General features: G+C 38.7%; 1 protein-coding gene across 11 annotated transcripts in view; it reads left to right on the forward strand.

Moving 5' to 3' along the window:
- Positions 1–331: 331 nt before the first annotated feature.
- Positions 332–27,044, forward strand: part of GRIA3 (glutamate ionotropic receptor AMPA type subunit 3) — a 218,557-nt gene continuing 191,844 nt past the window's right edge. For 3 of the 11 annotated variants that reach the window (XM_063416493.1, XM_063416491.1, XM_063416502.1), the window contains exons 1-4: positions 9,390–9,523; positions 12,296–12,388; positions 22,348–22,432; positions 22,829–22,902. In XM_063416493.1, the coding sequence (XP_063272563.1) occupies positions 22,374–22,432; positions 22,829–22,902 (133 nt within the window). In that variant the 5' untranslated portion in view covers positions 9,390–9,523; positions 12,296–12,388; positions 22,348–22,373. Of the gene's footprint in view, positions 384–503; positions 670–9,387; positions 9,524–12,295; positions 12,389–22,347; positions 22,433–22,828; positions 22,903–27,044 lie in introns of those variants that run through there. The other 8 variants (XM_063416496.1, XM_063416504.1, XM_063416494.1 and 5 more) reach the window with 7 other exon arrangements.

Consider the following 27,044-nt stretch of genomic DNA (forward strand, 5'->3'; position numbering starts at 1 on the left):
TATCTTGAATAAAACATTGTTCAATTTTCTTTTACAGTCAGCAGACCTACATGGAAAACTGTAGATAATTCCCTAATGGTCTCTGTTTGTTTCCATAGCAGTGTTCTTCTAATTGTCTATATTTACATCTTTCTTAGCACTACAATAAGTCTTTTTTAAAGACACTGTTAGAGCTACTTTCATTCCCCATTTTGGTTTTTGGCAGTTGCAGGAAAACAGACAGTTGTTTTTGAGGCCAGGCAGTCAGCTCTGTGGAATTGCGGTTTATTGAGATGGTACGCTCTGCGCACCCCCGGGAGGTGCATGGTCTGTCCCTGCCGTTCCCGCCCTGCCGGACCGTGTCTAACCCCACTGCCCTGAGGATCTGCCCGCGCCTGTTCAGGGTGAGGCTCTGCTCCTCTCCCCTTCCCTCTCCCCTTCCCTCTCCCCGGCCCCCCCCTCTCCCTCAGTGACCGTGCTGCCTTCCCGGGGTCGAACTCCAAATAAATCCTCACCTCATCAGCACCTCATCAGCACCTCACCAGCGTCTGGAGTCTCCTGCCCGGGAACACCCTCACGAACGTAAGGCCTGAGGGGCCTCCCGAGGAACCCTCACGGGGGACCCCTCACCGGGGACCCCTCACCGGGGACCCCCCAGTCCAAACTACAACAAGCACCTGATCAGAAACAGTAAGAAAGCTTAGAAACCTAAACAGTCACCTGTAAATGTAACTTACTACCCTTTGCTGCTTGGAACTTCATTCCTTTGAAGAAAAAGTTTTCCTATTGTCTTTAGCATGCACCTGCCATTTCTGCGTTCTTGAGGCAGTGGCCTCTATGCTGAATTGCAGAAAATGTGTCTTTGAGGAAGTCTGCCCTGTTGGGTCTCTTCTAAAGCTTTTATCCAGGCTTTCTCCAAAACTTAAAAAAAATCGATCTCATTTCCCTTTCAATTTTGTCTCTCTCTGACATCCTCCTACAGTTATTTCAACTTAAGCTATGAAATTAACCCCATGCAATAAATCTGAAAAGAACATAGAGTTATATTCCACAACATTGTAAATCTGGAGGAGATTTCCAGAAAATTCTGGTGAGGACTTTACCTCAAAACTTTATCAACTGTCAAAGAAAAATTTGTCCTGCTACCATGTTTTCAGGCCCTGTGCTTTGCTTAGAAATCCTGAAATTTATAACACAAGGCTTTTGGCTGACAAAAAGCTGTTGGCATAGCCAGCAAAGCCTTTCCAGAAGCTCTCTTCCTCTCAGGTTATTTTTTTACTGAGTTTGCAAATACAAAAGCAGTAATCTGGGCCAATTTTCAGGATTTGGAGATCAAAGTTCCCTTCCTTGATTATTTGAGGTATGCAATTCAATGCAGTCTTTAACAGTGCAGCAAGAGAGGCTTTTTGAATTTATTACTTTTTTTGACTTTTCCGTTGCTTTAAAAGACTGGGTTTCTTCAAGCTGAATTCTACACTAAAAATAACAAAGCTTAACAAACTTGTACTGCTTTTTGTTGCTCTGCAAAGGTTTCATTGACTCAACCTATTGAAACAAAATAGAAGATAGGTGGTCACCTGTAGGAGCAATTCAGATGGCTGGGCTGAGTCCCTTCCTGAGGGGCCTGTGGTGGGGAGATGCAAGAGCTGCAGAATGTGGATGTGAGGACTGCCCTGAGGGGTGGGTTGAGATCTCAGCTCAGGCTCTGATATCCAACAGGTCCTCTGGGCTGAGACTGGATGTTTCTGGAGCCAGTATAAAGGAGCTGTAATGGAAATTAAAATCGAAGTTCACATGGGATCATATTAAAGTTTTCAGATACTTCGGTAATTTAGAGCATGGAGAAACAAAAAAATATGTTCTGTGTACTATCATTATGAATCTAAGCATTGTCAGTCATGGGCAAGTAATTAATATAGAAATTTCAGCTTGTAAACAGTATAACCTGCCGTAATGGCTTTATTACTGGAAGATTTTTTCTGAAATTAAAGGTTAGACTTCAAAATTATAGCTGTGCAAAATGACATGTTTCCACTGATCTGTTCACTGTGTTGTGCCCCGTTAGTATTGGTGGCTTACATTCATCATCCCAGCAATCACTGCATTAGGTAGGGCATGATGCACAGGGAGAGATGTTAAAAATGAAATAATAAATGCTAAAACTAGAGGGCTTTACCAAAGTCTGGTGAGGAATGTGAGATACCTATAGTCCACAAATTCCAGCAGGCATTAGCACTTAGCAGGGTGAGGTCCAAACTAGTGGTAGAAGTGGTTTTAGTGATAAAAGTTGATACCAAATATGGTAAAAATAATTACGAATTTAACACCCTGGTGATTTATGTGCAATTTACCCATGAGGCAAAAGATGTTTGTTCTTTGCTATATGTTATTGTGATCAATGTGCCTCTCTGTAAAACGTTATGTGTAATATTGGAACTAAGAACTTCTTTGCCTTTGCCTTGCCTTGTACTGCACTGAAGCTTCTTGTAAGCCTTCCCCTTTATACACTGAGAAAGAAACCTCTTAGTTACTGGAAATTGGTTTAAACCCCAGTGAAAATGCAGTAAGGGAAAAATAATTTTAAAGGATCAAGTACATGCACAATTCTTGAATTAAACTGACCAACAGAGGTTGTGCAGTATAAAATTACCAGTTTTGGTTACTCTGTTCCTTTCGTTTTCTTACATCTAAGCTTGGCTTCTAAAAGAAATTAATGAGAATCATTTTTGTAGCACGTGTTAGACATTTTAAATTGACAGCAACATCAATGCAATTTATCTCCAGTACAAGTTTCCTCATCTGATTTGTTCTGCTGCTAATAGGTAAAATTAAGTTGTATCCAAAGTCTTTTTAAACTGCTCACTCATTTTCAAGCCTTTTACATGTAATTAATAGTCACTGTACCATAAGAAACCTTCAAAACTTTGCTTGTGAGTCATGGACCGTGGTCATGCTTGAGAATGCTGAGAAGTAAGTAACTCCAATAAACATTTAATTTAGATTTAGTAATTGATACAGAAATGTTTAGGGATGTTCAGCTGTATACTGCAGGAAGGAAAAGCTATTAACTGAAGTAATGCAGGCAGTTTAGCAGAAATTAAGATCTGAAAATGTGAATATTAATTGAAATTCTGATTTCCAATTCTAAACTAATTAGGTTGTTATTTAAATGCTTGAAATAATTTCACTGTATTATGTAACTTGGGTTTTAAAATTTTTTTGAATAAATGTAGTTTTTAAAACATAAACTTGCTATAATAAAATGCTGGATTACTAATGTGTAAGAGGGTGGTGGGTGCAGTAAAATTCCTTTCTGCACATTCCACAGTACATTCTGTTGTTTTCTCAAATCCACAAATAGAGCTGAATGTATCTTGAGGCAATAACCCCAGCTTCAGTAAGAAAATACCTTAGCCCTGGTTTAATTTTTTAAGAAATCTAACAGCTTTAGGACTCTTTGTAATTTCTACTGCTCAACACTATTTGTCTGAGAAGTAAAGACAGAGGAGAGAATTTTCCTGTTTGCAGGTTTGGTTGATGAAGTGAATTAAGAGTTATGGAATGGATTTTTCAGATAGCAGAGTCTTAAGAGAAAGAAACAGCAAGCATGTGAAATATTTATTGTGGGCTATATGTACATGGAAAGTCAGAAGGCTCAGCAGATATTATCCAAGTTAGTTTTGATTTTCCACCACCTTCACTGAATGGATTGTCAAGCCAGAGACCAGGGCAATGGTTGAGGGTAGGAATCTTAATGTCTTTTAAAGCAAGAAGACAGTTTTAGATTGGGTTCCTAACACAGATTTAAAACCTGAAATATGTTTTTGGCTGCTGAAACTCATTCCCCTACACCTGTCCCTGGCTGCTGCTACTCACTTTAATAGGCTCTTTGTGCTCATACAGGATGCATTTCATGCACACAGAAATTAACATTTACTACTTGAGAAGAGAGAAGTATCATATAACTCACCTGTCTGATTAACTGTATGTTACTCCAGATCTACCCAGATCTACCTTTATTTAATGGATCCTGGCTTGCAGGTCTGAAAAATTGTAGTGCACAACTTCATTTGGTGAGTTGTTCATTCTTAGAAGTTCTGTTGATTCCTTCAAGGGCTTCTCCAGGAGTTAGGGGAGGATCTGTACTGATTTATACAAGCTGTGTCTCCCCATGCATATTTGCTTTGAGAGTTATGTCAGTTTTTGGGAGGTCTTACAACTGTTAGTACTTAGAACTGGAGTTCATAAATTCTTTACTATATTTTACTTCTCAACCATTGTTCAAAAAAGGCAGTGTTAAGAGCTGCAGATGAAACAGCAACTGTTATTCCTTGCAATTATTTTCATCTTCTAGGTTTAGTGTCCTACAGAACACTATAAACTACTTTTAATTTGTAGAGATTCAGAAAAGCTGTAAAAACTTACTTCCAGAATTTAGGTGCATGGGCAGCACTCCAGACCTGCTACTGGTCAAATAATACATACTAACTATTCCTGTTGTTAATAGACCAGAGCCAGAGGGATTCCATTGATTTCAGGGAAGTCATTTAGCTAAAGATGACCTATGTTCATTAAAATAACAGAAAATCGCACAATAGATTTTTTTTCTTGCCTACAGTCACTTTGTTAGTGCAGGGTGGTTCATTCTACAGAACTGAGATCCAGACCCTCAATGTCTCACAGCTCACTGGTATTGAATCTTGACTTTCAGTTCAAGCAGTTTAAAATACACTCCATGAAATCTAGTTCTTAATTGAAGTTTGCATTTCAAACATTTGCAGAGTTTGTGTGCATTTCTTAATGTCTTTAATAAATGAGTGCCAGTGCCTTCATACATCTTGCACTGGTGCCAGCAAAGAGCAGTTGTTAGTATTCCCTAACTACACTCGGAAAATAAGAAGGGGTGGCATGCAGTTTGTGTGTGGAGGTTTAAATGAAGAAAGAGCTCTGTGGATATCAGATAAAGAATGGGGTTTTTTGAGCATCTTGAAGTTGAAAATCATCTCATCCAATGGTCTTTGCTAATAGTGTTATTTTTGGTGCTAAACAAGGCTTGCAAACCTCCTTCCAAGTAGTTCAGTATCTCAAATTGCTTGAACTCAAAAGATTTCACTTCTCATCAGGGCCTGTTTTGCACTTGTGTTTAAGTTCTGTGTTTGCAAAAGGAGCTAGCTGCCAATTTTGCTAGTTCTGTAAGTCTTAAAATGATGTTTGCACAGTGTGTCATGGCACTTTGTAAGGCTGAGCTAACTGAAAGTTACAAGTTGTCTTTTTTCACAAACAGTGTCTCAAATATTGGAAAATCTGAACTATGATGTCAGCTAAATATGCAGAGCCTGAAAGCAGCAATGGAAATTTTCCACAGATGCACACTGGTCCTAAAAAGAGACATTTCTGAACTGGGGGTCTGTTTCAATGAAAGGACAGAGGACATCCTGGCTGTATTTAAACTCATAGTGTCTCTCGAAAAGGAAAGTACTGAGAAGAGAAAAGTGGGGGGAAACCAGTTTCACATTCAGATTTTTAGATCGAGTACATTGCTGTTGATGGCCTTTATGATATAAATGGCATAAAAGTGGCCCTTGCTGAGTTCTCCAAATCTCTTAGAAAATGAGAGAGGAGAGTAGTGAATTACAGTGATATAAAACCACTTCTGGCTTTTCTGATGTTTCTTTTTTGGAAGAGCAGAAGCACAACACCTGTTTTCATTCATTCTGTAGTGCAGTCTCATGGTGCATGCAGGAACAGCATATATGGTGGTGTGTGATGATGATGCAACTTCACGTGCTGTGAAATGGCAGCTAGCCTGGAAAACCATCAAAGAAACCTGTAAATATCAAAGCTGCCCTACCAATATTGTATATCCAAAAGGAGACTTCAAAATAATCTTCAGAATCACATTTTGCATATTTTTATCCTTTGTATCTCTGTTTTTCTGTTTTATTTGCATTTTATGCAGTGTCTCATATTTTGCTTTCACCTTATCTAGATGTTCTTAAACACAGTTGCTTCATGCTTAGATGGAAGGCTGGAACAAATTTCTGATTGCAGTTTCTTGTGAGTCTCTGTAGTTTGGAAGTCAGCAAAACGTTCCTCATTCCAGCAGCAGTGACTGATTCAATTTCAATGCATCTCTTTTCAATGTATGAACTGTATCAACAATATACAGAAGGTCAGCTCACTAGAGCAAGGAATATTAGTGGTGCATTCCAATTCTTTTTTGCGTTTTGAATGATAAAATTGCTGTTGATACATCAATTCATAGTCATATCTAATGTGTTTTCTCTGAGTTACATCTAACCTGAAGGCAGTTTGTTAGCAAGTATTAAACAATCAGTGATAGTTTGCTCTGCCCACCTTTCCCTCCCCAACTGCAAGTTCATACTAAAAGCACCCTTGTTAAGCTCAGCACATAAACCCAGCACTTTAATTCTTGCTGATCAATGGTATTCATATCAAGTTTGTGACCAAGTGCCAAAAAATGGAACTTCTGTGGTGTGTAAAACCCATTCATATTTGAAGAGGAAAACCTCTCTGAAGAGAAGCCATGAATTGTGGAGGAGGGAGTGCTCAGTGCTCTCTGTCAGCCCAGCAGCAGCCCTCTCCTGGAAACAAGAATTGAAAGTAGTGCAGTGGAAACACTCTGAGCAAGCTGCAAGAGGGAGTTTTCTCTGCATTTCTATAGCTCTTTGTAAATCAATTAAAAGTAGAAAGCAGTCTAATCACTCCATTCTGAAATATCTTGAGGTATTTTTGCCACATCTTTTCCTGACTGTTCTATAGAAAAGTGGATATGACTGTGCCGTACCTAAAAAAAAAAAAAAAGCCTACAAGTTTTCTCCAGGGGTATTTCAGAGATAATCCTAATATCAGACTGAAATAGCTCTGCTCTACAATTTTAATGTTTTGAAATGTAAATTGAGTTATTGAAATAATTTAACTTTATCTGATTACTAATATAATAAGAAGAATTTGAGAAAACTGACAATTCTTTCAGAATAGCTGTTACTCTCCGAATGTGTTCCTTTAAATATCCTTAATTATCAACGGTAAAAAGTGGACTTTCCTGAACACTACAGACTACCTCAGCAGCTGTGAAATAATGGTAGCTGTTGCATTGCTTTGCAGTGAAAAAGTGACGTGTAGTTTTATTGCAAGTAGTTCATTTAAAAAAAACCCACTTGTATTACCAAAACTCCTGTTATTTTGTCTTGGGTCTCTATAGATTTTTTTTTTTATTTCTTCAGTCATTTTCATTTATTTCTTTGGCAAAAATATATGTCCAAATGGCTTAGAAAATTTTTTTTTTGTTCTTCACTTCCTACATTAGTAGCTTCTGTCCTTTTATCAGTTCGTTTTTCTTGTATCTCACATATTATTTTTATTGAGAAAGAACACATCTTTGTAATGAGTTACATCTTCTTTCACCAGCAACTGATATCACCCTGTGCTCACTCCAACCTTCACATTTAAAGACAATTAATCTGCTTCACTTTTGTTCTATAAATAGAGAAGCTAGGTCTTAATTATCTTTTCTATGTCTGTATCTAGCCATGCATATGAATATTACTGATCACCATATATGTACTGTTGAATTTATTTTTAATCCCAAATTGTATCCTTCACAATAAATACAACATCTGAAATAATTAACTTGTTTTTATGTGGACACATGTCAATGCTGAGACACCTGTCTTAGTGATCTTGGTTTCCTTCAGTCCAGAATTTCTGATTTATGACACTACATTGGAGCTATGCAAGCTTATATTTTCCTTTTATTCCTTCCTTATTCAGGCTGGATTTCCAAAGATAACATGCAAGTGTCAGGCATGAAATTTTACAATCCTCCTGTATTCCTTTCTTCATGAATTTGTAGCATGCTATAAAAGCCAAGCTGCTTAAAAGGATTTTATATTTTAGACAAGCTTTCTCTTCCTAAGTGTATAAGTCTTTAAAAATATATCCTTACATTTGCAGTTGAAAACAGTTAATAATAAGAAAACGATCTATATTTTTTCCTCCACAGCAATGTTACTACATCCTTTAAAATAAAATAAATTGCTTTGAGAGGAATTTTTGAAAACAAAATCTAGAAGAAATGGCACTACATCAAGCTACATAAATCTGTCTAAAAATACTTAAAGCAGTCTAATATTACATTAAAGATTCTATTTAACTCCAAACAAGAGCATCTGTTGTTTCAATGGAAAGTCCTCCAGAATCCTCTGTAGCAAAGAGAGCACAAGTTCACAAGATCCTTTGGAATTTTTTATTCATATGAAAAGAGGAATGTTGGGTTGGGCAAATTTCACGTGAGCAGAGTAAGGTGCTGTTCTGGGCTGCAGCACTGTATGTGTGTAGAAGTGCAGTTCATGTACCCTGGCAGAAGGGGGTTTGGTGAACCAGAAACTTATTTTGTAGTTTTTTAACCTGTGGAATTGGTGAAACACGGTCAGAACACGCCAATTTGACAAGTCAAGGAAATACATCATCAGTATCTCTCCGGAGAGTGAAGGGTGTTGTTGGATTTTCCCCTCAGATATTTCAGGATATTCTCACCATTTCTGAGGTGGGCTAAGCCACAGCTGAGCCACGCGTGGCATTGTGCCTGTGCTGTGAAGTGCCCTCTGTGCCCTGCTGGGAACAGCTTTGATGTCCTTGGTACTGCAGAGGGATGCAGGTCATGCAGAAAACAGAATTGCACTTCAGCCGCCTATGAACAATGGGCAGAGCTTAAAATTCACTTGTTGGTGAATTTGTTTATTTGTATAGGTTTTTACTCTAGCAGATTCAATGATGTGCCTGTCTATATTAGCTATAGATAAGAACTTTCTGGAGAAATTCTGATCCTCCCTACTTAATCCTTCTCCAATTCTGCCTTCGGAGCTTTTTTATTGTTCCCTTCTCCTGGAAAAGAAATACCTGCTACTTCATACTTCTCATTACCTCCAATAAAACATTCTTTTTTCAGTCTTCCCTGAAGAGAGTTTCCTTGCCAATGGGTACTGTACTACACCCACCTTTGCCTGAACTGCTGGCACCAGCTTCTGCAGAACTTGAGGACAGATGGTATATTTTATCTGGTTTTTATGTGTTCTCAGAAACATTTATGGGCCTCTGTCAAGTTAATAAAATGCTTATTATTAATACTGCATTGGTTTTACCTCCTTTCCAACCAGAAGAATATTGCAAAAGGTGTTTTTCTTGTTTTGGTGCTATTGGGATCAGGGGATTACTCAAAAAATCAAAATGATTTTATGAGAATTATTTAGGTTTTCACCTTTTTTGTAATTTTCTTCATTTCTTGGCTTTTGCTCCCGCTCAGGCAGATTTCTCATTTTAATCGGATTGCTCTACCCATCCCAATTATGTTTTGTGCTTTGCATTGTGTCTCTTAGCAGCACCTCATTCCAGGAGGGGATAACTGGGAACCAGATTTCTGGAAACGGAAATGTATTGAGTCTGGATGCTTCCTAGGAGCCCCTGGGAAACTGGGCACAGCACAGGCCCAGCAGAAGTTGAATACATCATTTTGTGTCCCAGGGTAAGGTCCCCAGGAAGCTTAAGTCATTCTTAGACTATGTATAGCTTTTATTCTATGACAGAGGGGATTATTTTTGCACAGACCTCTTTTGCCTTGCATGGAAGGAGGAAAAACTGCTTTCTGTGGTCAGGACACTATTCTGCTTTTACATGGAAAGCAAGCTGTTTACTTTTTCTGACATTTCCTTCTCCTGTGAGGAGCTTGCATTTTGTAGAGACAGCAGTCAACAGGAGGCTGTGCAGCTCCCCAGTTTGCTGCCAATAGCAAAATCAAGGGCAGCTATGGTCCAGAGCCTCAGGACAGGCAGCTCTTCACTCTTGCAGTCCAAATGAATTGTGAAAGCAGAGTCTGGCTTAGTCTCCATGGAGAAGGATGGCAAATCGTGTATTGCTGCACAGCATATGTTTAGGGATTCTTTTTTCCTTTGTCTATCAGGCTTTTTCCTTCCATTTATGACCTCAAGCAGGCTGCTCCTTTGTCTCAAACCACCATTTGGCTGCATCCTCACTCTCTCTCCTTCAAAGCGCCTGCTTTGATCTCCCTCACCAGAGTGCCAGCAAAGCTGACAAAGGCAGAGGTTTGCCTTTTCATCTGCTTGCTAGATTGTTAGTCAGGAACAGCAGAGAAACATTGTGCAACCTGTCAATGCAATTTAAAAACCCGTATTATTCTAAGTTGCCACAGAGGGCTTGTTCAGTGGAGCAGAGGTCCTCCAAGAACCAGTTCTCGGGGGCTCTTCCCCTCTCATGTCAGAGGAAGACATTGCTAAAGCTTCCCCCACAAATGTTGCAGGGTATAAAATTAGCCTGCTGATCTTAGGAAAACAGCTCAAAATAAAGCAGTTATTGCCAGTTTGATGAAGTTCCACTCCATTTAACTTATCACAAAAATATCAGTTTTCATATTTGACCATTTCTGTAAGGAGAAATTATTTACTGAGGGCCACCTCATGCTCTTGCAGTCCAGCTCACAGAACACCCCTCTCAGCATCTTCTGCTAAACTCAAGAAGGCAAAGAGTCAACCACCTCTTTATATTCATATTTTTTAGCATAACATCTGCCCCTCTTGTTTTTCACTCTGTGATCAAAATTCCCTCAGTTCTGAGTAAAAGCTGAGTAAGGACCTTGGGGTATTGCCTGTGGGTGCTTGGAGACTCTGCTGGCATCAGGCGTGGAATGAGTTGCTCTGAGATGAGCTCGTTCCCTGGTATTTCCTCCTGTCAGAGCCACAGATGTGTTTCATTTCATTAGGTGTAGCTGTGGGCATACTGCCATCCAGCTCTACTGCTGACTTATCCCACTACTGCTGAAGGCCAAATAATCATAATCATTTCAAGTTGATAGCACAGTATATTTCCCCGGGGAATGCTATTCAAATTAAATCAGTCATACCAACAATAATTTTATAATTATATAAAGGGATCCCTCTACTTCAGTAATTTTTCTGAAAAAATTGTGCCTTCTGTCAAATGGTTATTGCTTCTTCCAGAGTTTTTTCTCCCCACAAATCTTGATAATCTCTGCCTTCTTTTATGTGAAGAAAATCATTATTCTGATAATTAGCATGCTTAAGTGCAATCAATGTCAAAATAAAAACAAATGTAAATTTCAGAATTTATCTCCGACGTAGACACTGGCTGCCACAAGATGATTTTCTGTTGTTGATGGCAATAAGTCATTGGTTAGCCTCAGTCTGAAAGCACTGAAGACCAGATTAATTATTCCAGTCACACTCAATGGAGAGTGAAATTTTCTCATGAAACTACTATGATTGATATTTATTGGTCAGTCTTAGGCTCTGCAGCTCCAAGTTTAGCAAGGAGCTCTCTTTTGAACGTCCAGAGTAATTTCCTGGGGTCACTTAAATGCTTGTAAGAGCAGATGGATGCAAGGCCTGGAGAAAATCTGGGCCTGAGGGATCTGTTGTAGTAAGCTGGGTCAGAGACTCAGAGAACCGTGGGGTTGTTTGGGTTGGAAGGGACCCTAAGGCCCATCTAGCTCCAGGGACTGCGAGTGCGGAGTGGCAGCTGAGCTCTTTGCAAGTGGATTATTCAAATATAATGCTGCTCCTGCCTTTTTGTATTAATTCTCCCTTTTTCTGCAGCAGAGCAATAATTAGAGTCGAAAAATAACCTCGTTTCTTCTACTGCAAGCAGATTGCTGAACGTTTCTGATGCTCTGAGTTAGATAAGGAAAGCCAGTTTAGGAGCAGGATGAGGCCTCTTTTATAGGCTAGATCAAATTGATTGCGAAAGAACTAGAGCTAAAAGTGCTCCACCTTTTTAGAATGGGATGATTTATATCTCCTTTATGAACAGGAGATAAAATGTTCTGCTTCTTATACTCTCCACAGAAATAGAACTAAAAATAAGTCCTAATGCAGACAAGTTTAAAATAGAGTTCACAGCAGAGAAGTATTCATGAGCAAAGAGTTAATGGTTTCCAATTGGTTGGGGCATATACCGAAATATTAAACATAACCTTACCAAAGTGTGTGGGGTTTTATTCCATTACTAGCAATGAATAGCATCAAATGGCAGGAATTGTGAAATTCTTCCCTGGATGAGGCTGAATCAGGGTTTGAGACATAACTTCAGTAGCGTGAAGGTGAACTTTGTATGTCCCTTCATCACTCATTTTCCTGTACTCTAGACTACTTAAATGTATGTATATGCAATGATTGATTACTTTAAGGCAGTCAGGACAGTTTTCCCAAGAGAGGTGAACTCTGAACAGTCAAAATCTAGTAACGAATTGGATTTTCATTCACAGGAGACCTCTGGATTTTATGCTTGTCTTAGTTTATCACAAGTGTTCCTGTTACCATCAAGGTCCAGTGAAAAGCTCAAGTTCAGGAGATTTCTGGTGAGTAGGGTAACAATGAAATTCTTGATCTAATTGTGACTGTGGCTTTTGTTCTGGTAGGTGGCTTTTTTGTCTATTTTTAGAAAATAATTTAAAACTCAAATAAACACTTCTGCTGTCAGAGAGAGATAAAACTGATATAAAGTTTCTATCGCAGTATCCCATTCTCAGTTTGGCAGTTCCTGAGAAATAAAATACTAGGATATATTGTAATTAGTCATTGGTATGTTTTGGAAGGTAAGGTTCTGCAAACAAAATTCCAGAATTAAGTTTGCCTGTCCATTTCAGCTGATCTAGAAAGAAATGCTTCAGCTCATTTCAGTTTTGCTGGTCAAGAATGTACATCCTTTGCCTCTCATCAAAGAAGAACAAGGTCTTCTCTGTCATTAATTTTCACATCTTCCCAAAATGGAATAAAATTATTTGTCCACTGAAAAATATGAGTCTCATTCCCAGCAACTGATTCATCAAAGTGTACATTGCTGCTTCTCATGTATTAGTCTCCTTCCATTGCAAAGCACAGTGATGTAGCATATTGATATATTAGTCTTTTAACACCTACAGAGACCCTGCACGTGTCATGCTGTGCCTCATCAGTGGAATAAAGGTTACAAGGAGAGTTGTATCAAAGACACTTGCATGCAGTATATGCATGATCTTATAGGCTACTTTTTGTGCCGTTTTCTGGCCCTTGAATTTACATCTGGCCACAGCCTGTGGGTGCAGCTTAGCAGTCCTGCATAGCTGTGGGCAGGGACAGTGCTCAGCTCTCATTGGAAGGTGGTACCTTTTCCTTCTGATTTTTTGGTAACATATCACAGGGTGGTCTTGCTCTGCTGCTGCTGACTGGAAGATAATAATGTTGGGAGAGAAGCTGTCGCTCACCTAAGCTCTGTCTGTGGGTTTTGCCCCATATGGATGGCACATGGCCATCCATGCATCAGTGAGCAGTGGCTACCCTCGTCTCAGGAGATAACTTTTGCCTTGGGCTGTCATTGCAGACATGCCTTGTTATTGGTGAAATGCTCTAATTAAGCATTCTCTTAATTATATGATTACACTTTCCTCATCTTAGTGATTTTCCTGTGATTCAGCTTGTGTGACATCAGTTAATTGCTTCTTCTGATGAAGCATTTGAAATGCTTTTGTTTAAATTTTGAGTGTTAGTTTAGAAGTACAGTTTTCACAATGTTTCCTCAGGACAGTTATTTGACCTAAACACTGGAGCCTTTGTTGTCCTTACAGAGATATTGTTTCCTTCTTTGACCATATCTGGCCATGAAATTTTTGATCAAAATTTGTGTCATTAGCAAAACGATGATTTCACTCAGCTGGGATTCTCTTGTGCACCAGTTTTTCCTCAGTCAAACCCCCCTTGCTTCTTTCTCCCCAGGGTATGCTGCCAGCATTTGTTGGGTCTGCCTTTGACCTTTACTGAACTAATTTATATTCCCTAATATAATTTCTTCCTCTTCAGTCTTTTCAACTCCTAGTTGCCCCATCTCTACACAATGAATTTGTTTTTTCCTTTCTTTCTCCTTTTCTTTTGGTCTTATTTTTATCAAATAAGGAATAATGGGAGTGAAAGAAGTTGTGTGATACTGCTTCTAGTGATTCAATTAGAACTGGAGTATCTACTGCTTAGGGCAACCTTTAACAGCTTGGTAATGTGATAAACTGGAATCAGACAGACCAGTAAAACTTCCTTTTTTGCCTAAATTCTGTTTTCTGCGTACATTAACTACGTCATTACTATCTTCTGTGCTGGCAGCAATGCTTAGCATTAATCCAAATTAAAGAATTCATGAGACAAAGAAATAGTGACAAGCTTGGACTGGACTGTGACCAACATCATATGGATTTATAGAAGAAAGAAATGCAGCTATGAATAAATAGCCTTTCAGGAGTTAAATTCTGCCTTTAGTACCTTGACTCTGGGCACTGTTGCCCAAACTTTACTGCTACTCTTTGAGATCAGCCTTTAAAGTCTGTTCTTCAACTAACAATTTTTCCATTTTTTTTTTAAATTACTTTTATTACTATTGTTGCTATGGATAACACAGTTCACAGAAAACCCACAAGCAAGAAAGGCAAGGGCACACAAACCACATCCTCTCTGAGTGGCTAAAGACCAGGGCCCTGGGACATTTATAATGTTAGATGACAGGAAAAAGTTGTCAAGTGGGAATAGTGTTTTAATTATTCTCGTAAAACACAATGCAGAAGGTCCAGCCTGGTGCTCTGTACCTGGCTGGAGCAGTGCTACAGTGCAGTCCCAGTTTGTTTCAGTGCTAGACAGTGCTTCAGTCATGGAGATGCTGCCTTATAGTACATTTCCTACTAATATTTTCACTGTTACTCATCCTAACATTTTAACAATAAAAGCATGCTGTCCATTCCAGTATCTCAAAATATTTGTGAAGTGCTATAGATAAGTACTAGGGAACTAATTTGCAGAGTTTTGCATATATACTCTTTATTACATTTTATTTGTTCAACTTGAAACACCAGTCTACAGCTTTCTAATAAGAGTGATTAAAATGTATTATGTATTTCATATCATTATTTGTATTATTTAGTATCTTTAAATGCAACTGATACGAGTGAGGAAGGAAATTCCACAGTTGCTCTAAAAACAAGGCTGCTTGTGTGACTAAATGGCAATTTGGTTATGTGACATCAGGGGATAATTCACGTATTTTGTTCCAGCATGTCACATCAAGTCATTAACAACAATTATGATTCCTTTTTAAATCAGTAAAGCTACGATACTTTCAAGCATGTGTACCCTTATTCCCCCACCCCCCTCTGGTTTTTTCCCCCCTGTAATCTCAGCACAAGCTTTCTGATTTTTCTTGTTATGTGCTCCCTACAGGAGCTGGGTAAGTCTCAGAACTGAGGAGTTCTTGTTTAGCTCCTCTCTGGAGCCTGGACCAGATGGTACAAAGGAGCACACGTCCCCAGGGAGTTGCATAGAGAGCCTGTGGAGGCCTGGTACACAGTGGAGTTGTACTGCCTGAAACATTTGCATAAATCTTCCTGCAGTTCCATTCAACCATGTCTGTGGCTGGGAGGAAATAAAAGTTTTGGAGTGCTTCTAGCTGGGGGTTTCTTTGATTTGATTTTTAGAATATTCAGCGCAATATCCTAAAGAGGTCAGAGAAGTGTCCTGCTTGGCAGGGTTGTCAACCAGGACCAATCAAGAAATTAAACTTGATGAACCTCTTATCTGCTAAAATTAGTGTTTTTCAGCTCAATTTATGTAATGTCTTTTCATCTCTAGAAAATTGACTTGTCCTTTATTGAAAATAAAATTAAGTACATTAGTTTTCAATCTATTATTTTAAGTTTATTGGAATTACAACATTTAAAAGGCTATAGAAAAATGTTCTGCTGGATTGTAGGTGAATTTTATGTGTTCAAATTAACAAAGCCTTCCAACACCTGTTGAAAGATGACTAATTTTAAACTTGTTCAAAATTATCTTCATAGTCAGCAGTTGAGTTAGAAGCAGACCCCGTGAGTCCTGATTAACTGGACAACACTTTAGGTAAATGAAGCACCTCCCTCATTACCTGTGCCTTCTTTGGTTAAGTAGCAGAACTGTTCATCAGAGAAGAGGTTGATTCCCCTGTGATCTGAGGGTGACCTCAGTTGTAGAGTTTTGCATCAAGTAACATGAGCTGTGTTGGAAAGGATGAGTAAGAAAGCCTTGAGAAAGCCTAAAGGGAGGCTTTGGAATACAAAGTTGTATGAATTGGGCTTGGGAGAAAAATCTTAACTTTGCTCTTAGCAATCCTGCAGAAGACAGGTGCCTTAGTCCTAGCAGTGGGTAGATTCATGACTGTCATGAATAATCAGGTGATACTTGTGGAGTATTGTGTGAAATTCATTATGCACCTGCAGTAGACCATTCAGATGTGCTACCTTTAACTTTCATTGGTTTTCCTCACTAAGGAAAAAACACTGAGAAAATGTGATTAGTAATTGAGAACATCCTTAAGGACTTGGTTTTTAATTTCTCGTGAAAAACAAAGTATTTGGGGAATTTCTTTAGATACAAAACAAAGATAAGGTTATGTGGGAAATCAGACTTTCTTTAACAAACCACAAATAATAAAAACTTTTTTAAAATGAAGTACTGGTATGACCAGAATTTCAGAGTCTGTTTTGAGCAATTTAATTTGCTTTGAGATGATCAGTCAGTGAAAATGCATTCATCTGGTCTGCAACCTACTTCCAGTTCTCATTTGCTCCTACTAGATAATCTGCCTGCCAGGCGTCATTTTGGTGAGTTTTGGAGATGTGGGAGCTCTCTGAAAAAGATTTCGCTTTAGTTGCCACCCAAATTATTTCAATCCATGTATGCACATGAAAGAATACTGTGAATCACTTGTCTATTCAGCTCTTCTCCAATTCTCATTCCCAGCAGCACTGACAGTGATAACACAACAGCACTTTTGGTCCCAAACTCGGGTTTATCTACCAGGAATTACTACTGCTGTGTCTGTTAAAGCTTTCTCAGTTGTAAAAAGAAAATCAATATTCGTTTGATGTTTACAGCTGGAACCTACACTAGGTAGAAATCTAACAATATTGCTGTTGTCAGCATAAGTCTAGAACTGAGCTGACAAACAGAAATTCAGAGGAATGACTGAAAAAGTTTGTTAGTATGCCTGCTCTTAACCCAAGAAAGAAGAGAGCATTTGACCATGATCAGAAATGCATTTGAGCAGAAGGTTTAGTTTCTCTTCAGGGTTACAGATCTTGATTCAAGAGGATTTTTTTAAAAACTAAGATCTATTTGTTGAAGAATTTATTAAATGCAATAGTTGGAAGTAGGGCTTTAAAAAGGCAGAATAATGCTTTTTAACACTATTTCCCCATTTACTTCTTTAAAGCCTTCAATTTGAGTGAGAGTGGTGCTGCTCTGCTGCTTTTACTTTTCTCTTCCTGCTTGTCTTCCTAAAGAGAGAGAACCAGGGACTCCTTCAATTCCTGCCTTTGATCTCTTTTTCTGAGAATATCAGAATTCTGGGCCATCAAATAAAAATTTTACAGTCTTTGTTTTCTTTTAAATACAAATAAATTTCTAAGTGAAGAGTCCTGTTTTCAAAAGCGCATAACACCCTTTGAAAGAAGATTTTAGCACATTTGTAAACAGGGTTTGGTCTCTTTTTAGGTTGAAAAATTAAACTTCCCTAAATATAGATATAGTACTTCTGTGTCTAATGTAAGCACGGAGTCATGGGAAATTAATTCCTTGATAATAAGGAAACATCCAAAATCATTGGCCAGAATCTATCACAAGCTGTGTCAGAGAGATTGGCATGGGAAAGATATTCCATTCTTAGCCTCCAGAGCCAATCTGCAGGTTCATTTTGCTACAGAAACGGGATTGCTTGTGCAGGCGTTCCTTCAGTTTGTCTGTCCTGCTTGTATCAAAGACTGCGTAAAACTGCGGTAGCAAAAACAAAAATGTAGTTAAAGTAGTTATGCAGTGTAGAAAACAATAGTAATTTGCAAGAATGGAAATCCTTCCTATCAAAGTCTTGCCCTTGACCCTGGAAGGGATCCTGCCTGAGCCACCCTCGCTCCTGGCTGTGTACAAAAGGAGAAGCTCAGGCACAGTCTGAGAGATTGAGCTGGGAGAGCTCAGACCTCCAGGGGAGCAGCACTGCCCTGGTTCTCAGTGGGCAAGGAGCCTTGGGAAGCTGCTCGTGACAGCCAAGGGGAGATCAAAGCCCAGGTGGGAGAGTCGAAGCAAAGCTTCTGCCAAAAGATCTGCTATGGTTCCCTGGTCCTTTGAAAACGTGAGGGTGGGAAAAGCTGCTCGTTCTCAGTTCCATGGGTGCCACCCAAAGAGCGTGGGAAAGAAGCTTTTACTTAGCGACTTTAAAATCAAAGCCATGTGAAATTATAAGCAGGAAGGCAAGGTAAGGGGTGATGTGTGTGAAATCATTTGTGCAGATTATAGAAACAGTGACCAAATTAATCAGACCCAGACGGTAACACTGCTGAAATTTTATTTCAAAGTATAGCTCTGATTTGCAAGATAATGCTTTCATTGCAAAGATGTGGCTTTTCTGGTAATTTCTTTAATTCTCCAGTTTTAATTTTGTTCAGATCAAATGCTTTGGATATATTTAGTAGGAATGTTCTTACAGAGATTTAAAAATATGAGGATTCTTCAAACAAACTTTATGCAAAGTTCTCAGAAACCCACGCTACTGGCTAAATTGTCAGGTAACTTTATTTCCTGTGAGGAGGATGTTGGATATAGATTGTAGTCGTAAGATGATTCATATATTTCTTGCTCATCTCCCAACTGCTTCCCTCCTACATAAAATACAAGATGCAGTTTCTCCTACAGATATCTATGCAAGTCAGTCTCACACACGTTTTATTTCTGTACACAGATAGGTGAACAAGCCAGATATAAACAGATTAAATTGTTTGACAAGGAATACAGTTTGTAGAATTTTAATCGATCCAGTAAATGTGCATTTCTGCTCACTTAAACTAAAGAACTCAAACAAGATCCTTGAGATTATTTTATTCTAGAGTTTAAAAACGTATAATTTTGTGCCACATTTTGAGGATTAACGTATGCCAGTCTCTTAAACATAAGCAGAATATCTTTCTCTTTCAAAGGAGCGTAAGCATTTAAAAAACACAAAATAGTCCTGAATTGATTTACAATGATTAGAACTGCTGTTCATATAGCCTGCTTTTTGGCAATGTGCAGGTGTAGTATCTGATGTGTCAATACTGTACTCTGTGCACAAGGGGTCCAGATCTGCCAGCTCTTCCATGCAAACAGTCCCGTTAAGATAAATAAAATTCTCAGGCAGGATTAAACTTCACTACACTATACATAAATATTTTCTCATACTGAGAAGATGATGAGTAGACTTTTTTTTTAAATGTATGAAAATATGGGAGATCTTTGTTCTTTTTCCCATAAAAACACGGGGTTTTAATGCATATGTAATTTAGTAAGATCTGTAAAGATAGGAAGGATAACAATTTTGTAAAAAAAGCGCCCCCAAATAACATTTTAGTATTCAAGAATGAAATGCATGACACTGAGGAACATTTATCCTATAAATTGGCTTGCACTGAAATTGGGAATCATCTAATATAATGACAAAAAGCTCCTCCAAAGGATAAAGTGATTCAGCTGACAAACTGGCAATTACTCACACAGACTTTTCAAGTATGTCTTTAAATAAAACATTAGTTAAAACATTGTGCTCGTGTCATCCACAGCAAGATGAATGCTGCATTACCTTCTATCGGTTACTTTCAATTAAAAATATTTTAAAGCATGTTGATGTCGCTGGAAATGCACAGGCTTTAGATCTTTGGAACACTGAGATTTACTTTTTGGTGATGACTAGCAAAGACTAATGAAATGGGTTTATTACTTAATTTGAAGGCTACAGAGTTTTATTCATTCATAGGAAGTCTACATCCAATTTATACTTCATAACCATTGATCATAACTACTGTAATTTCAGACCCAAATATAGCCAGATTGGATTGCCTTTACTTGCCCCATGGTTTTCTGCCCCATGCACTGGTTAGATATTTCCAGCAGTTTGATTCTTTGGTTGCTCTTTTCAGCACACAGGCTTTAGGATAACAGGCATCATGAATATTACCAGAAGGTTCTAATCCAGGCAGTTTAGCATAGTTTATTAGGCAGCACACAAACTAATAAACTTCCTGTGTTAAGTATTATGGCACTGAAGAAGAGAAAGATCCTGTTTTTTAAGCTGAAATAACATTCAAGGCAGGGTTTGTTGAAAGAGACCATATATTTACCTTAGTTAATTGTTATGGCTAGAAATAAGGTTTGCACACAGCTTCTTGTACTTGCAACCAGTATCCCTGAAGAAGAGAGCTGAAGAATGCCATATGAACCTGAAAACATTTTCTCCCCTCGGGGGTCCCACCTGAGGTGATTACAGTCCTGTACCTGCCTTTGGTCCTTGCTGTGCTAATGTCTTAGATACAGCAACAGCTGCACTGTCAAAGCTGCATGTGCATCCACCTTGTATGGCAGTGTCCCATGGGTGTATAAGGTTTGGCAGAGAATTGGTAGCAAGCACCCTATCGTCTGCTAAAATCAATGGATTGCATATTACTAAATCCTTAGAATAATTTGAAATCTGAGTGTGAATGCCTTGCTTATCAAGGACATTCTGCTAGAAACTAGCCAAAATTCTTTACTCTGAGCTTGGTGAGGCCCCAGCACAGGGCACCCAGAGAAGCTGTGGAGGCCCCATACCTGGAGAAATGTTCAAGGCCAGGCTGGACAGGGCTTGTGGAAGGTCCCTGCCCATGGCAGGGGGTTGAAACTGGTCCCTTCCAACCCAAACCGTTACATGATTCTATGATAGTGAAACAGAGTTACAGCTACAGAAAAGTAATTCTCTCTGGACTCCTCTGGATATATTTTGGGCATAAAACAATGCACTAGTACTCAGCAAAGATGAGATAAAATTGTGACTTTAGAAACTTTGTCTATTCTCCCAGTGTTTTGTAGAAGTTTTCAAACATTTAAATTACCTGTTCAGAACTTGAGAATTTCAACTTCCTTCATGGTTATTAATTTATAATAGCTTTAGTTCACCTGCACGGGGTAATTTAGTATTCTTTGAATTTTAAATATCTTTTCAAGATTGATATTTATTATGTGTTTATAACATTCTGTTTGAATGCCATTAAGCAGTGTGGTAACAAAGTAATGTATTATATCTCCTACAGCATGTTCAATAATGTATATGATTGTTTCTCTGAGAAAGAAAGAAGCCTTGGGTGTTGAGAGGCTCTAAGCAGGAGGCTGTGTTGACAGAAGGGAATTTAGGATAGCAGGGTTCCTTGAAGGTCCTCAAGAACAAGGCCAGAATCTATTTGTAACAAGATTACTATAAATGAAGTCAGTAGCTGCCTCGAGATAGCATTACTCCCATTAAAAAAACCCCTCAAGAATAGTTCATAGACACTCATGAGCAAAATTAAATTGTGAGCTGAGATGGTGAATAAACCATCAAAGGTAATATGTATCCAGATTAACTGTTAAGAAAACATCAGAGGCTTATATATAAATACATAAAATGTGCTTTCCTTCTCCTCCTAGATCCCTTCTTTCTGTCTCTTTTTGGCTGTTCACTGTAATGTCTGCACATACATCCTAATGTCTATGGGGCTCTGTATGGGTAGTAATAAATAATTGTATCTCCAACTGATGTTCCTAGAAATGACAGCGTCTGAAATATAGTCAGTAATCTGACAGATAAATCTTCCTTGGGAATCTTAGCAAATTCTACTTCTCTTCTAGATTTGTCAGCTGCCTTTCAGAGTCATGGTCTCTGTGGTTTGGTTGATGCATCTTTCAGACCACATGGGATAATCAAAGTTGCCCTTGTTGGATCCCATTAGAATCTTTTTAAGAATTTCTGGGGGCAATAGACCAATAGACTGCACACCCCCAGAGCCTGGTGCTCTTGAGTTGCTCATTATTCCTGCATGGGTTTCAGAAAAGTGACTATGCAGCTCTCTCATGTAGGAACCAGTGCTAATCCAGATGAAAATTGGAGGATTCTTGCTTACAAGGTGGCCAAAGCTTAAAAACATTATACAAACAATGTTGACGCTTCCAACAATTTTTTATTCATCTTTTTTTTTAGGGGGAGTGGTGGTGGCAAGTGGTGGTGTGTATTTGGGTTTTTTCTTTGTTTCATTTTATTAAGCCATTCTGGCAGATCTGATTCATTTTATACCTCTGGTTCATTTTATACTCCTAGTTCTTAACTAAGCACATTGTTCTAATGGCCCACCTCGCACACTGCCTTGTCTGGAATGCTGAGGAGACTGCTGCGGCATGTAAAACGAGAGTTGAAGTAGGCTAATCCAACATGTGAATGTTTTGTCCATTTTTCCTTGTACAGGCATTGAAAATTGTGCAGTGGTGCTGATGTGGACTCCTGAGGCTCTGGGACAGGACAACCAATCACACAGGAGTCTGGCATTCATGTGAGTCTACTGTTCCCTTGATGCAAAAAAAATATCCTCCAGGGTTTCCAGACAATTTTTAAGATTAAATAGTACAATCAAGCCTAATTAGGATATTTCATCAGTCAGATGACTCCAAATGTTTTTATGAGAGTTAGAGAGTATATTTCAATGATTTAGATGGTTTTCATTACTTAGCAGGAGCTAGATATTTGTTTATGTTAAGTCAACATACCTGCATCTACTGAGACTGTTGTTCTACGTCTCAAATTAATTCAGCACTTTGTAATTTGCTGGATAGAGGGAGGTGCACAAAAAAATGACTGGGGTTCTGTGTTCATTTGCAACATGGCAGATGTGCTCCAATGTAAAGCAACACCTGGAAATGCATCAATTTGATATTATTGTTTCGTTAAGGGTAAGGATTTGGAAAAAGGGGCTCCTTTGGCACTGTAACAAATGGTTTACCAGATCATGCCGTGAGTCCAGGGGTAAGTAACACAAAGATTCTCTTACCTGATTGATCTTAATCAGATACCCTCTTTGATTTTATAAAATATGTCTATGCCAGAGTGATACAATGTGTTGTTCTCCTGTGGTTCCTTATCTTTGGTTCCTTACCTTCAGTCTCTTGTCTGAACTTGCATTTGATTTTTCCCCTCTGAAACACCCAATACTTTTAGAGCTGAAAGCAAATCCTTCCAAATAAAAGGGTTTGGCCCCAGTAAATCCAGAACTGAATAGTAAAATACTAAAGAATGAGAGCAAATAATACACGGAGGTTTGGAATATTTGGTCTAGAGTCAAAATATACAAGAGTGTCAAAGACAAGTGTGCAAGGTGGAAGAACATGAAAGCCTTTGTCATCTGCTGCGGCACTTGGGGAAATTTGGAATCACTTTGTGTACTTTTATTGGCCAAGGGGCAAGGGATCCATGTCTTACTACAGTTCCCTGCATGTGCTGTTTCAATTCAGAGTTTTACTAATGTGATCTTGAATAATCTGGAAGGAAGGAAAAGGGCTTGTGTGCTAATGTTCATAGGGTGGACAGTGTGGGGACATGTATAACCTCTGAATATTTTAAGGAAGATATCAGGCCAAAGAATAAAATTTGAAGGCAGAAATAACTCCAAACCTGCAAGCAGCATACTCAAACAATATGGGAGATAGATTAGTAAGTCTTTTCTAGGAAAATCTGCTTCTAATAGAATGGAACAAGGTAAGAAAAGCCAGGATTTAGGCTTCTGAGAGTGAGCTATAAATGTGCTATATAAAATGGGATAGCTGTATGTGATTCTTTACTGTTCTTACTGGGCTGAACATGCATTAAATTAAGAATTCTGTGGATTTGTAACACATCAAGCTGAAAGCTTCTGTATACTGCAATAACCAGGTAAGAATGAAGTTACATATATAAATACATGCTAATTGCTATCAGGAGTCATGTTTTGAAAATCATGCATTTTTTGTCCATAGCAAGCTGCTAAAATATCCTTACTAGTTATTTCTGAATCATAGCATCCTTATTGGAAAAGCACTAGCAAAAAGGTATTCCATTTTAGGATTTCCACCAAGACTTTGAAAGCTGCTGGTAAAGATGCAAGAGGGATGTGACAGACATTGCATTAACATAAAGCTGAGAATATTTCTTGCCTTCTGCTTCCCAGGGAAACAGTCACTCAGGTTCCTGTAAAGGCAAAAGCATAAAGAGACTGGGATCTGTTATCAGCCCTCTTGGGCAGAGCTGTGATACAGAGTGCTCTGCTTAATATCGCTTATCACTAATTTTGTGTGATAACTGATGCATGAACAATATCCAAGTGGGAACCAAACTAGATCTATAGCTGCATAGTCAAGCCTATCAAAATATATTGCTGAGCTCCTAGAGCCAAACAGTTCTGCAGAATATCAGTTGAAACAGGATGTTCCAGCTCACTGGGCCTCCACTCTCCGTATGCTTGTGCAGCCTTACCTGCAATAGCAAATAGCTATGCTCAAGGGCAGGATGCATTAACAATTAGGAAGGGATGTTGGAATGAACCTGCATGATATTGAAAACTGATGAGCTCTGTTACTTGCTGTGTCCTACTGAGTTGTGAGGCGATGATGAAGTTACCGAGTCTTGCTGAAATCACTCACGTGGGTGAGGGGTACATTACTCTTAGAAATCTCTATCTGCAAAGCCAGGCTGTGGAGATTACCCTGGAGAAAATCCACTCGTCTGTGTCTTCATTCTGTGAGAGAAGTAAGAGAGAAGATGATGGTGTTGCTCTGTGGCTTGTCTGTTTAAACAAGAAATGTTCCCTCTTCTCAGCCTACCCTGTGCAGGAGGAGTCACCTGTGTGTTTTGACTCATATGCAGGCAGACATTTTCTCTGAGAATATGGGATACAGGGTGGGATTCCCGGGCAGTCCCTGCATCCATCATGCACCTGTGTCAGCTGTGGAAAATACTAGCAACTGCTATAAAATAGTATGTCATTAACAGCATTTTATTTTGACCATAAATGGCAATAATGATTATTTTATTAATATTTCAGAAGACTGGGACTGGTTACTGGGACAGGATGAGATAGGAAATTGGTCAATTTAACTGTACTTTCTTCTCAGAAACTCTGGCAGTGCTCTATTTTCCTTTTTAGAGCACAATTTGTCATTTCTGTCCAAACAATTAGTTTGAGCAGTATGTAAATGCTCTTGAGATACCACTTACAACTTCATCATCAAGTGTATGTATAAACCAGCACACATGCTTGGAAATAAACTTGCAGAGTAGCTGGTAGTACAAAAAAGCATCCAAAGTTTCTAACAGAGCTCTGTAGGCCGTGGCATGAATTTCATGCTTGGTGAAAATCCTGTTACTTAAACCATCTTGATAACCAGAATAAAATGATGAATTTGTTCACATTAATTAAACATATTACCTAAGTGTTGTGTTGGATTATGAATACTCTTATATCTTCACTGTTTTTCATTTTTGTGTTATAAAAAGGCTTATAGAGCAAGAGATGTGTTGTGAAGGGGAAAGAATTAAAAATACTTTGAAAATTTTAACGAATACATTCCATATAGTTCCTTTTTCCTAAGAGCAAAATTACAATGCACTTAAGAGAAAGAGAAATGCCAGTCAAAATAACAGAAACAATATTAATAATGACCCCTACAAGATTTGCAAGCAGGCAGCTTAATCTTTTTTTTTTCAATACACCTATCCAAACTTCAGCACAAAGTAATTAATTACAGGTTCTGGTACAGAAATGCCTCACATATCATCTTTGGATGTCTGCCTTTTCATAACATACTAATTAGTCCTTTTTACACTATGGCTTTGTTAAAACGTGGGGGGTGGTAGAACAATGTTGACATTTGTAAGGGCTGGACTTATATTCCCTGATAATCCACTGGAGTCACACAAACTGCTTCCTTAATTACCAGACAAAAGCAAAATGTTTTCCAAGCTGCCTTGCACTATAGATGTATGAATAAGCCTTAGCTTATTTAACTGGTGTGGTTCTCATCTCTGAGTAGTTTGAGGATGTTTATTTAGTGGGAAAAGCTGTTTCATCCCACTGCTACTGCTGGCAGGCTGTGCTGACCCTGCCTGTTACAGAGGGGCTGCAAAGTCTTCCCTGACTTAAACCTTCCATGTCCTTACTCTCCTAGTGTGGGAAACTGAGTTTCTGTCCAGATCCGCCAGCATCAGAATCTTCCACAATTAACAGATTTGGGACACTTGGCCAGCTCGTTCCCCTAACTTCTCTGACTCCACCTGTGCATGTGAAGTTTTCTACTGAAATTTTCATAGGGAAAAAAAAAAAATTAAAAGATCAGTGTAACATTTGAAGTAGAGACGTTTCCATAAAAAAGGAGGAAAGGCAATGTATCATTTCCAGCTTTTGAGAACATCCACTCCTTAATGCTGAAGAATGTATGTTAACTGTTGAAACCTGATCTGAGATCACCTCAGTGTATTTTCCTGTAGAGAAATTACACAGGTGGGGGGTTAATTTTTCATACTATTTCCCAAAGGTGCTAAGATTTGTGTTTCATAAGTTCGATGATTCTCTCTACCCAGAGTAAAGGGTGTAGCTATACGTTAAGTAAACACAAGACAAAGCTAAGCATGTTTTCACTTCCAAAGTAAAAAAAGCTCAAAGAGCAATCCATAAATGATATGAAATCCATGAAGGCATTATATGTTTATATAATATTAGATTTATTGTTATTAAAGTATAAATGTTACTTTAATTTTCTAAATTTCTTTAATTTTAATTTATCTGTTAGCTATATAGACAACATTGAAAAATCCCTTATAAAGTGGGTTTTGTTATGGCCTGAAGATGCAGCTTATCACAGGGAAGTAGAATATTGCATTGATCTCTGCTGTAGATAAGGAGGCTGCCAGGGAGCAGCTGTCTTGCCACATGAAAAAAATGCTGAGTGCAATTCAAACATATTGGAGAGTTTCACGTTTGTTCTGAACTGAACTGTAATAAAAAGGGCAAACCCTGTGTTAGCAGGTACATGGGCAAGAGGAGTCTGCTGGGGAGCAGGAGAGAGGCTGGAAGTAGTGCTGAGGGTCTGCACGGGCCCCACAGTCAGGTCTGGAGTGCGGGGGGGAGGCACTGACCA

The sequence above is a fragment of the Prinia subflava genome, chromosome 20 (genome assembly GCF_021018805.1).
Source record: "Prinia subflava isolate CZ2003 ecotype Zambia chromosome 20, Cam_Psub_1.2, whole genome shotgun sequence".
Lineage (NCBI taxonomy): Eukaryota > Metazoa > Chordata > Aves > Passeriformes > Cisticolidae > Prinia > Prinia subflava.